This window comes from Brachycentrus maculatus, unplaced genomic scaffold (assembly GCF_059751285.1).
Source record: "Brachycentrus maculatus isolate JH-2025_06_01 unplaced genomic scaffold, ASM5975128v1 h1tg000012l, whole genome shotgun sequence".
Classification (NCBI taxonomy): domain Eukaryota; kingdom Metazoa; phylum Arthropoda; class Insecta; order Trichoptera; family Brachycentridae; genus Brachycentrus; species Brachycentrus maculatus.
The window spans coordinates 273,178-286,672 of NW_028280766.1; the positions used below are offsets into that span (position 1 = coordinate 273,178).

At 32.2% G+C, this 13,495-nt stretch overlaps 1 protein-coding gene and 1 long non-coding RNA gene across 2 annotated transcripts; both read right to left on the minus strand.

Annotated features, from left to right (window-relative positions):
- Positions 1 to 728: 728 nt before the first annotated feature.
- On the minus strand, positions 729 to 2,053 carry LOC148313404 (uncharacterized). Its single transcript, XM_088262850.1, has 2 exons — positions 2,003 to 2,053; positions 729 to 1,063 (listed from the first exon to the last, which is right to left on the minus strand). The coding sequence occupies exons 1-2, from the start codon at positions 2,012 to 2,014 to the stop codon at positions 851 to 853; spliced, it is 225 nt and encodes a 74-aa protein (XP_088118976.1). The 5' UTR covers positions 2,015 to 2,053; the 3' UTR covers positions 729 to 850.
- A 9,019-nt stretch (positions 2,054 to 11,072) lies between these two features.
- LOC148313405 (uncharacterized) lies at positions 11,073 to 12,847 on the minus strand. The gene is made up of 2 exons (XR_015837794.1): positions 12,803 to 12,847; positions 11,073 to 12,028 (listed from the first exon to the last, which is right to left on the minus strand). It is a non-coding gene; the product is annotated as an uncharacterized LOC148313405 (long non-coding RNA).
- Between the last annotated feature and the right edge of the window lie 648 nt (positions 12,848 to 13,495).

Below are 13,495 nucleotides of genomic sequence, written 5' to 3' on the forward strand. Positions count from 1 at the left end.
TCCATTTTTCTCACATTTTAGTCATTTTCTCACATTAGTGCATTTAGAAATTCAGACGACAAATGTGAAGGAGTTTTGGGTGGAAGTATATTACTGGCGCATTGAAAAGGAAATAGAAAGGAAATATTGGGTAAGTAATCTGGGTTAATTTTAATAGTTTGTGTAATATATACACTAATAATATATCATGTCTTTTGAGGTAAAAACAATATTTGAACAATGAATCCAAAATTTCCTACATTAAATAAATATAGGGTATTTTTTAGGGGTATACGAATTCAAATTCAAAATGATGGCGGTACCAGCCGTGTAGCATGTCGCGCCATCTTGTTAAAACTACAGCTCTGTCACATCAATGCCATTCAACTGAGGTACGAAGAAGTCAGAAATCGTGGTTCTGTGGCGCTCTCTATTGACCTAACATTCTGGCCAGCATCGTCTTTAAATAAATACGGGCCAATGATTCCACCTGCCAATAAAACATACAAAACAGTGACTTTTAGTGGATGCAAGGGCGTCTTGAAAAAGGCTTCTGGGTTTTCTCTACTCCAAATCTTTTGCCTGTAGGACTGCCTAATATAATATTTTTCAGAACCTTCGTAAAGAGTCGCATCAAAAATGCTTAGAGGATGATCAATCATTTTAAACCTTTTGTTTGGAATATTTCATTGGAAAATACATATAAAAAATAATGTTTGAGTAAAATTAAATCTAAAATAAATGAACAGTTTTAGTGAGGAGAGATTTTAATTTGTTTAATATGTTACATAGTATTTTGGTTTATTTCACAAAAATGTACATATTGTTTTATTTTTTATTATAACAGAAATTATATTCAACATGTTCGAGCTTAATAGTAGCTGTAAGCAGCATAAGGCGACGAGTAGGCTAACGGAGCACTGTAAGCGTACGGGCTATAGGCGCTGTAGGCAGCATAGGGGGTGTAAGCGCTGTAGGCACTGTAGGCGCTGTAGGGGGCCGTGTAAGCTAACGGAGCAGTATAACCAGCCACGAATCCTGATGGTTTAGCATAAGCCATGGCCAGGAGGGCGACAAAGAAGAACTGAAAATATAAAATAAGTCATTAGCAGAGACGTATTTCTAACGATTTTTTTTAAAAAATATTTTACATGTTGCACAGGTACAAAAAATTTTGGTGAGCAAGTGTGTACAAAATATAACATTAAACTTTTTTAAAATGACAAATAAAAATTATTTGCTGAACATTGAAACCAAAATTTATTGTAGATTTTGCATAGTATGTACAGTAAAAAACTTCAATATCAAAGATTTTGGATTTTAAAAATATATTTTGACTGTCAATGTTTGGAAAAATATAAAATTTTCATTTTTATTCCCATAAGATAATGTCACCGCAGATTTTTTTGTTGATACAATTAAAATTACCATATGAAATCGAAAAAACACACAACTTCATGATTTAAAAAATACATTTTGCTGTTGTTTAATTTTAAATTTTTTAAACGTATTACGTACTATAAAATCAATTATTTCATTAATTATTTAATATTAATTTCAATAGTATTTTAAAATAATTTTTAATTTTTACTGTACATTTATCACTCTACAGGGAAAGTGGTTCAAAATAAATGTAAAACAAGTAGATGTTTCGAGGATAATTAAGCTTTGTACGTGTTGAATGATTGGTTTGAAACATTACGTTAATAAAAATGGAAAAAAGATTAAATTGGATATTGTAAAACAACAAAAATAAATTTCAATGATTTTCTTTTGAACGAAATTTTTAAATTCCCTAGAATAAATCAATTTAAAGTAATTGAATAAAACGAAAATACCAGTTAAAATTATGTGTCATTACAAATAATTTAAAATCGTGTATTTGCTTTACTACAATTTTCGTAATAAGATATTAGTTTTTGAAGTAACGAAACACATATCCCGGCACAACTTTAATATAACATCACTGTGAATCTAAATACTAGATTTTTTATACTTATATTAAATCTGAATTTGAACCCACCAGTTTGAACATCTTGATAGATAGTGTGGATCTGCTGATTGTTTGAAACTGAGTGATGATTAGGTCTGTCATCCTGTGTCTTTTATACCTTTTTCATGGATGGGCTGTCGAGCTGTCCTTGCGGATGTAATGTATAGACTTATTAGTGATGTACCATTGACGTGTGAGAATAACACTGTTATGGTATGCATAACGCGTGACCAAAGCTCAATCAGTTATACAGGTATGTAGCTCCTGCTTACAAGACTCGAGTCTTAAACATTTGGAATTATCAGGATTCTTAGTTAGCATTTTTGTAAAAAAAACACTAAATGCATGAAAACTTTTCAAAATAGGGTAGTATTTTCATTTATCCCAATGTGGTTGTAAATCATAATTATAACACTTTATTCATAAATGTATATCACAAATCATATTTATGATTTATACATAAACTGGTAGAAAGCTTAGCTTTTATAAATGTTAAAAAAAATCGTTTTTAATTTTTTATTATTTTTATTTATGAATTGTGAAAACATGTTGATTAGCGGGTTTTTTGCTAAAAACCAATTTCTTTCTAACCAATTTTGAAAACAGCTATTTGAAATTAGAGGTCAGATTGTGCTTGGTCATAAGAACAAACGAAAAAAATACCTGAATTGTCATTCAACGCTATGAAATTGTTGAATTTTTTATTTGTATCCAGTGATAACATATTGATTTTTGGTGGTGTTGTTGTTATTTACAACATTTTGAGTGTGTCCAAATACTTGTTCACAATTCTGGGTTATCTCCAATTTTAGGAGTTATTTTTCACATTATTTTTTGGCATCTCATCAAAGATGAAGAAGAATATGGAAGACTTCTTCTTCTAGTCTCTAGTGAAGTTCTAGTGATTCAAAAACAATGTTTCAAAATTGGTTCATCTTTGATGAGATGTCAAAAAATAATGTTGTTGTTACTGTCTAAAAGTTAAAGTGCGATTAGATTCTTGATGATGATGCTAATTCCCCGAGCATAAATTCGTTTAATATATATTGAGATATCTTTAATATATTTTTAATTACTTTATTGACGAGTATCTTTAAGTTGCAGATATCATTTGCCTTACAAGGTTTCTTACATTCAGTAAAATGATAACCATGTATACAAATCGGATAAAATGATGTGGTCATTTTTAGAAAGTTTTCGGCATCTGCCATTAATATGTTTCGATAAAAATCTCTCAATACTTCAATTGAGTGAAAATTCAATACATTGTAAATATTTTTGTGCCTAGTGGGGTGTTAAAATGGTTGTTTAAAAATACGAACAGTGAAAATATCAGGTATAAGAAGTCGTAAACGTTGCAGGGTGTGATTGGGAATAATTTTAAGGATTTTAAATATTCTCGTGACTCACTGTTGGGATTTTTTATTGTTTTCTTTGATTCTATGTAGATTCTCTTGGGGTCTTCCCAAACTATTCTGCGTCAGGAGCTTGTAATGATATGGCATGATTGTTATATAGTAAGCCGTGCACTGAATTCATTAATTAGTTTAATCAATTCAGAAAGCAAATGGTGCTTATTGTGAGAGCGATTAGATACCGACTATGATTTTTTTTTTTTTTTTTAATATGGAATGGCGTTGCACATGTAAAACAATGCATTTGCCAATGTCAAGTTACTTGAATTCTTAATTATAAAATATGATATGATAAAAATTATAAAGATAAACTATAAATTTATTTTATTTAATTTTAGAAAAACAATCAACAGTCTGTACAAATTTGGGTTCCTGCTCGCCAGGATGAGATGGATATCTGTAGGGAGGGGAATAAGCGGGGCCAGAGATTTAAAGAAATTTGGCATTTGGTCATTTATTGGGCAAACAAAGAATATATGGTTAAGGTTTTCCTCTTCGCAACGACACTCGCAAATGGGGGAGTCAAAGACACCAATCCTCGCAAGGTGCTCTCTCGTACAGCAATGACCCATCCTCATTCGACAAATGGTGGATGTATCTTTCTTGTTCATCGAAATTTTCCTAAACCAAAGACGGGACGGGACAGTAGGCTGAATGAGAGAGTAATGTTTACCCTTTGAAATTTTGGAGGAGTTCCATTTGAGGGACCAGCTGGAAGACATATCAATATTTGGAATTGTCAAAAGGTCATCAGATGGGTAGTTAGAGAAATTCGTACTTCCATTTAAAACGGCTTCCTTAGCTAGAGAGTCGGCTTTTTCATTTCCCGGAATGCCATGGTGGCTTGGAATCCAGGCGAGAGAAACCTGAACGTTTTTTTCTTTGAGTAAATATAATTTCTCACGGATTTGGAATATTAAATGGGATTGGGCTTGTTTGAAGGGATTGCTGCTAATTTTTTGAAGAGAGCTTAGAGAGTCGGATAAAATGAGGCACCTTTCAAACTTTTTGGTCATAATGTAGGAAAGAGTTTCTCTTAAAGCCAAGCATTCCGCAGTAAAAACTGACGAAGGTTGAGGAAGTTGGAATTGGGCACAGTAACCATCATCGTGACTGTAAAAAGAAGCCCCTGAATAGCCAGATATTTCCAATTTGGATCCGTCTGTGAAGAATAAAGACCAGTCTTTCCATTTTGATTCAATTATGGAGTTGAAAAGGGAAATCGGACTAGGGGATTTAGTCCCTACTCCAATGTGGGTTATAATATTTGGGGAAAAAATATGATGAGAGTAAGGGAAGTTATAAAGGGAGGGGGTGGGAGATCGGAATATTTGTGGGATAAATTTTGACAGTTTTTCAAAACTTTTTGCGAGTGCTGGATAAGGCCTATTATGTAACACACGGTTAGATGTTACAGAGTTTAGTAATTTCTTAGATGCCAAAAGAGATGGGTGATTTTCAAAAGCTAAACATTTTATCATGTATCTGTCAGACAGATATTGTCTTCTAATGTCTAGAGGAGGATCCATAGCTTCTAATTGGAGGGCATTTGTGGGGGAAGACTTCATCGCACCCAGGATGATTCTTAAGCATTTGTATTGAATAACAGACAGTTTATTCAATAAGTATATTGGGAGGGGGTCAATTATGATACTGCCATAGTCTAATTGGCTTCTAACAAAAGCGTTGTAAAATAGTTTTAGAGTAAGAGGATGAGAGCCCCACCAAACTCCTGCTAGAGCTCGGAGAGGGTTAATTTTTCTTTCACATTTTGTGATTACAGAATTTATGTGAGGGGCCCATGACAATTTCCTGTCAAAAATAATTCCTAAAAATTTAGCCTGATTACTTATAGGAATGGAGATATTGTCAAATTTTATAGAGTTAAATGGGATTTTATGTTTTTTCGAGAACAATACTATTTGGCTTTTTGAAGGAGATAGTTGAAGGCAATTAGAAGTGAACCAAGTATTGAGAGAAGTCAAGGCTGATTCAAGTTTATTAATAGCAGTTTTCATATCTTTATGTGAAATATATATTACAATGTCATCCGCATACTGCAAGATTTTGCATTTTCCCGAGACTGTTGATTCCAGATCGAAAGTATAGATATTATATAGTAAAGGACTAAGTACAGATCCTTGAGGGAGGCCCTTCCAGATTTTTCTTTCTATTTTTTTATACATCCCATTTACAATAATAGTTCTTTCTTTTAATATATTTAGAATCACCTGAACAATCTTAAAAGGAAACTTTAACGAGCATAGTTTAACTTTGAGGACATTAAGGTCCACATTATCATAAGCTCCACAAATATCGATAAAAGCTGCAGCGGTGCATTCATTTTGAGAAAACGCTACTCGAATATCTGTTGAGAAAATAGAGAGATTATCGGTGGTTGATTTGTTTTTACGGAAACCAAATTGTGAAGCAGACAGTAAGGAATTGCTCTCTACAAACCAGTCTACTCTATTTTTTATCATATGTTCAAAAAGCTTTAGCATACACGAAGATAACGCTATGGGGCGGTATGAATCTCCCTTCATTGGGTCTTTATCAGGTTTTAGAATAGGGATTATCCGCTGAATTTTCCAATCAGCTGGAATTATTCCAGTTTCAAATATTTTATTTAGTATATTAATATATTTAAGTAAAATTTGTTGTGGAAATTTTTGAATCAATGAGTATGGGATCATGTCTAAGCCGGGGGATGAGATTTTAACATATTCTAGGGGAAGTAATAACTCCTCAATCTGGAAAGGTGAGTCAAACCAAGATTCTTGATTGAGAATGACTGAAGAGTGGGATGGGAGTTCTTGGATTGTTGGAACATGAGAAGGTGCCAATTTGTCAACGAAATCGTAGATCCAAGCTGAATCATCGGAAATTTTTTTGAGTGACGAAGAAGATGGGGACCTAAATTTTCGTATGGCTGTCCAAACATCAGTCAATGGGGTTTGAGGTGAGAGAGCGCAACAGAAAGATTTCCATCCTATTCGTTTTTTCTGTTTTAACATTTTTTTTGTCTCAGCTTGAACTCTTTTAAACTCCAAAAAATTTAATTCACTCATATCATTTTTATATTTGGACATACAATTTTTTCTATTTTTAACAGCTAGACTGCACTCGGAATCCCACCAAGGGCATGGCGACGGATTCCTCCGAGTCTTTGAATTTATTTTAGGGGTGGTAGAATTAACTGCAGACATAATTGTGTCTATAAATTTAGAATACTCCAGTGGGATATCGAAGTCGCTCGCAGGATGAGATTTGGAATTATTTTTTCCCAAAATACTAACAAAGTTAGTCCAGTCAGTTTTTTTAAAATTATAAACGGTGTTTTGAGTTCTAGGGGTAATGCGAGACTTAAGAGGTATGTGAATAGTGATTGGGAAATGGTCACTCGAATGAGGATCGTCTAAGATACTCCAGGTTACCCTAGATGCTAAATCGTTAGAGCATAATGAGATATCAACAGCGCTCTGTCTATGAGATGGAGAACTTAATCTGGTAGGAGAGCCGTCGTTAAGTATACATATATCGTTATCATCAATGAAACTTAAGATGTTCCTACCTGAGCGGTCTGTATAAGCACTCCCCCAGCTGAGAGAATGTGCGTTGAAATCACCTAGTATGAAAAATGATTTGGGCAACAATTTTACTATATTATTCCAGCCAGACAGATCAAAAGGGATGTTAGGGGGAATATATACTGAAATATAGGATACATTGTTTATAGAGGCTGCAACAATTTGGAAAGATGAGGAGTTTGGGACTAGGATGTGGGAATAGTGAAGATGGTTTTTAATAAGAAGGGCTGCTCCTCCTCTACCATCGGGTCGGTCATCACGCAGGCAAATATAACCTGGGATAACAAAGTTGTATCCTGGCTTGAACCAGGTTTCTGATAAAGCAGCTATGTCAATTTTGTATTCCTTTAGAAGGGAACATAAATCTATTTTATTCGAAATAGCACTACGGCAATTCCACTGTAAGATAGATAATTTTGACTCCATCTCGTTAAGATGAGAGTCTTGTGTAATAGGGGTGATTATGTTATTAGAGGAGATTGGAATTTTGTGAGGCATTGTGATTTTGGAGAGTTGAATTGGAAGTGGTTTTGGCAGCGTTGTACGGTTTTTGGGGGGAGTTTTCGAAAATTGAGGTAATAAGTATGATTAATTGAGAAAGTACGTGTGATAAATTATCCGGTGTTGTAACACTGGCCTCTTTATTGCCAGACTGAAGAGCACAACCATCGGGAGAATTTGTATACGGTAAAAAGGAAATGGACTTTAATTTATCAAGAGTTGATTTGCTAATGTTAGGAAGAAACAATGACCTCGGAGCGGATTCTTTATAAACCGTCTTGTTATACGACAAAGGTTGTGAATGAGAAGATTGTTGGATATTACGGGATTGTGAGGAAGTGGTAGACTTTGTAATATCTGCGTATGATTTTCCCTTGCTAAATGTGGACTTGGCAGCCTCGTTATATGAAATATTTTGTTCAGTCATGCTCCTCTTTATTAAATTTTGCCTCAAATATTCAGGACATATTCTATTGGTAGCTAAATGATTACCTGAACAATTTACGCATGTAGCATTCTGAATTTCAACTTCGCAAGTCTCACCCATATGCTCCAATCCACACTTGAAACATCTAGGTTTGGACCTGCAAATTGTCTTGGCGTGTCCATAACGACAGCATGCGAAACAAAGAATTGTAGGATAGATGTATAGCTCAACGTCTATTACCGAATAGAATGAAAATATCTTTTTAGGGAGAATCTGCCCTTGAAAAGTAAGAATAACAGTTTGGGTGGGTACCCACGAGAATTTTTGGTCTACAGGCGAAGTGACTTTTCTCGATAGTCTTCGAGATTTTGTAATCATACCACATTCATTTGGAACCTCAATATTTTTTACAATCTCTTCATGGGTCCACTCTAAAGGGATACCCCTGACCAGGCCCATGCGAGAGACCATATGGTACGGGATAAATACTTTATAGTCATATGTTTCCAAAGCATTATCATCAATAAAACTATTTGCCGCTGAGTATGTCAAAAATTGTACAGAAATCCGGTTTCGGCCGATAGATTTTATTCCTGCACGAGGAACAATACCAGGAATATTTAGGGATTGCAAAAGTTTGCCAAAATCGATGATATTCAAAGAGAAAGAAGAATTGGGGACAACGTTTTTTTGGACAAAAACGCAGAAAGGTCCACTGTCTCTTTCTGTGTATTTGTTTTTGATATATTCTGACTGTAAGGAAGAAGGATCATTAGATGTTGAAGGGGATAAGGTTTTCGGAGTTGCATTATGAATATCTTTGACAGAATCAGTTTTAGAAATTTTTCTGATTTTGTTGGGGAGGATTGGAGACGTGGGTAATGAAGAGTTGGAAGAAGATGTAGATGGGATGTCGGGAGGCTCCTTACGACGTGTTTTAATTCTTTCCATACTTATTCAGAAATAATCCAATGAGTGTATAGAAAGAAAAATATATATATATATAAACGAAAAATATTATATGCAACTAAAAAATATTATTGTTGCAATTTACTATTGATTTACAACTAGGAAAATAATAAAGTACGAAATTTAAGAATTAAAATAATAAAATAACGATAGATTTGGCTTATCTGAGAAGTAATCCTTAATCAGCAACCATTTAAACTATAAACAACTTATGAAATATCGAAAAAAACTCAAAATATGACTAAATTATTGGAGCTATGTAATATATGAACTGACAAACACAACTGTCAAAACTCAAGTCGACTATGATTTTTGATCACATAATTAATGAACTGGTTATTCTTCCCTTTTGACCCAAATTGAATAAAATTATATTTTCTTCGAAAATATTTTACCGAATTTGATATAATTTTGGTACGTCTTTTACTTGTATGTACTCGTATTATGACATAAGATTTTCTTATAAATAAAATAACTAAAATTGATATGCAATTTTGCTTATAACTCAGTACTAACATGAGTTCTAAACATCTACTTCAGCTTTCTTATACGTCTTATGTGTACAACTTAATTGTATCTATATATTCCTCTGTTAGCTTCAACTGAAAAATGATATTGCTCACTCCTTTTAAGAACGTCATAAATCAAAAAACTTAATTTTTCAGGAGAACGTTTTTAAAGTTTAAAAATATAATACAATGTAATCAAAATAAATATCAAGCCACTTAGTGAACTTTTACTGTGCAACAGATCTTTTTAGATAAAACCTGAACGTTTTTTCTCTAATTGAAAAATATTTAGTTTATTTAAAAAAAAATTAAACAATACATTTTCTTCAAAATGCAAAAACCACACTTTTTGCTCTGTAGTGAGTAAACATTAAGTTAAAAATATGCCGCTTTTGCAAGGTTATAGTATATTTTCTGGGCATTTCGAAAACATGCACGACTGAAAATTGACGATTTTTTATTTATGACGTTCTTGGAAGGAGTGAGTGATATGTGTATAACATTTTTAAGATTTCAAATATTTACTGCAACCATTTTGCGGGGGATGATATTTTTATACAGAAAAATCACCTTGTTATTATTATTTGTTTCCTAAAAATATAAATGTGATAAATTAATTTTAAATTTTAACAATCTTGAAATATGTACATAATTAAAATTTCTGTAAAATTAATTAAAATATCCTTTTAAATAGTAATAGCCATGTATTTTCAAACGGCGTCAAAGTTTGGATTGGCTATTCTAAAATCTAAATTTCAAAGTCAATTTCGTATCTACATATTCGATTTTAAACGTTTAAATTATTTGGTACGACTGAATTCCATTTCTTACCACCGGCATATTTTAACGAAATTTATATGAGTTTTGGAAAAACATCCCTTTCATCAAAACAATATTATTATGCTTAGATCCTCCAACCATAATATTTTTGAGACGATGGGGTGGTTTCTAAAGTTTTATGCCTGAATCAATTCTCGATTTAAAATTCTGTATGATAATGTATTTTAATACACATTTATGAGTTTTTGAATTGGTCATGGTTTTTATTTCGTTTTCATTTAATCGAAATACAAATTACAAATTGAAATTCTTATCTTTCAAAAACTTTTAACAGATAATCTTGATATAAAAACACAATTTGTAGAAAGACATTGGATATTTTGATCAGAATAATTATGCCTTCTCCCAAATCATTTCATTAAATGAGAAAACCTTTCTTATATTACATTGGATGGTATCAACATTACACGGTCGATAAGTTAATATCAGATTTCTTAATTGTGGTGAATTTGATTAATACCTTATATTAATAACGTGTTTGTTAGTTTGTTATACATACAAAGTTACCTCACGTAAGGGATGAGATTTGCGCAGCAACTAAGAGCAGAAAAGGATCACTAAATATAACTTTACATAATCTGCAGATAATTGCCCAGAGAATATGAAAGTTATATTCATTATAAATTTATAATAATGATATGTATTGAAGACTTTTAAAGCTTTATTTTTAAGTACAAAAATAACTTTACACAAAGATATAAATAAATCATTTTGTATTTCTTCAAATGTAAAAAAATGCGAGTATTAATAATAATAAGCTGTGCAGGTAAAACATTTAAAATATATTTTATTATATGACACATAAATATTTTTTTATTTAGGGGATAAATAAGTAATTCATTGTTGATTGATTAATAAAAATAAATTTATTGTGTTTTTTATTCATTCGATTTGTCCTTTGCATTTGTATCGAAGAAGTACTAAAAAACAATCGATAAATTTCTTTTCCCTATTTTGTTACATAAAAATATATTACATATGTTATCACCAAGTAGTAAAATCTAAATAACTATATCAATAAAAAACAAAAACATGTAAAAAAAATGTGATGATGAATTAATAATGATCTACATAATTATAAACAGATTCATTGAAGTATGTAAATGCATTTTTGGGTGCTATTTCCAGTGTTTCAAATTTGATATTCAAGATATATTGAAGCATTTATTTTAATGGCTAGAGTCACTTTAAGTTTATATGCATTGAAATATTGTAAGTATTACAAATGTTTATTAAAGTCAAATAAATATATGTATTTTACGAATATGTTTAATTATTTTAAAAAATCAAACACTTGCATAATAACACTTGTTGAGTTATACGTCATTAAACACGACTAGTTTCGAAAACAACAATTGTTTTCATCAAATTGCTAAAACAAACAAAATATAATAAAAAAATCAACACGTCAATCCACAAAGTTAATACCGAATCAATAAATAATATAATATATGAAATATTAAATAAATATACACAATAGGGAAAATATATTATGGTAATACCGATGCTCTTGGTAATGTTTATTTGCCAGATAAATTTGTATTTCCATGTATGTTTTTCATTATTCTGCCTATAGAAGCTTCTTCGATTTAACGGTAGTAAGCAGCATAGGCGGCATAGGGTGAAGAATAGGCGAGGGGAGCAGTATAGGCGTACGGAGAGTAAGCGCTGTAGGCGCTGTAAGCGCTGTAAGAAACTGGAGCAGTGTAGGCCAATGGTGAAGTGTAGGCAACTGGAGCTGCTACAACGGCAGTAGGCTTAGCTTGGGCCATAGCCAAGATGACCGCCAGGACTACCAAGAAAAACTGAAAAAAAACAGGGATATATAAAAATATGTATAATGAACAATTATAACACTTTTTCATAATAATTTTTGACATCTCATCATAGGTGATGAAGAATATGGAAGTCTGGGCATTTACGGGGCTGGCGACCATCATAGGCTGGTTTAAATGATCACTTTACAATTACACCACTCAAATTCTTGGAAGTTCTATATATATGAACCAATTAAGAGACCTTGTTCTTGAATCACTATAACTTCACTAGAGACATCTATTGGTGAGATGAAATCAATCTGTTTATTGAGCAGAAACTCTTATATTAGTGTGTGAGGTCCGAATCCTGGATTATAATCACATATATGAGAAACGCCTGAAAATATCGGTCGTCAGCCCCGTAAATGCCCAGACTTCCAAATTCTTCATCATCTTTGATGAGATGTCAAAAAACAATATGAAAAATAACTCCCGAAATTGGAGATAATCCAGATTTGTGAACACGTATTTGGACACACTCAAAATGTTGTAAATAACACTTTTTGATGATTTTAATACGTCCGTTATCTTGTTATAATGCTGTTCGTGAGTACATTAATTTAGCAGACTCATCGTGATCTGTTTTTGGTTACCCACGAAAATAGTAAAAAAATATAGGTTCTTTAAAGTGATTACTTAAAAAATTTAAGTAATCACTTTACCCAGCCTATGACGGTCGTAAGCCCCGTAAATGCCCAGACTTATTCCATATTCTTCTTCATATATTTTGAGATGTCAAAAAATAACATTTTAGAGACGTACCAGTTTGAACATGTTGAAAAATTGGGGATCCTTTTTTCAGATGACCAAACTGAATGATGTCTTCGACTGATGATCGCTTGGTATTTATAGCGATCAACGCAGTGAAGATTTACGCGACCTTGCTGGTCAGCGATCACAAGTTTAAATTCGGTACCGATCGCCTAAATTTATTATTATGGCGACTATATTGTTAGGCGAACAATGAATTCCGATCACGTTTTTAGACACAGTAGCCATGTTTGATTTCATGAACGATGCTAATTATGTTTTCGATTTTGAATGCACGATACAAACTATAAACTATTTTAAAAATATATAAAAATTTCTGATGATTTAGCGTAATAGTAGGTTTTAATTTATAATGTTCAATTTCAATTCAATTTATTTATTTTCAATTAACATAAACATTACAAACTAAAAATTTTAAAGCGTATACATTAAAATACATCAAAATCGAAATTATGCAAGAACTATTTATTGCTAAAGGTGTAGAAGAATCGCGCTTCGGAAAACTCCTTCAGACACGTGGAACAGATCAATATCCAATGAGATATTGTCCAACATAGCGGTAGCTCTTCCTATATACCACATTATGATTTTATTCCGTTCAGAAAAATTCCATTTTTATAATTACATGTCATAATTAGGTATTTTACAACTCATAAAATTATCAAAAAAATGATAATATTTTAC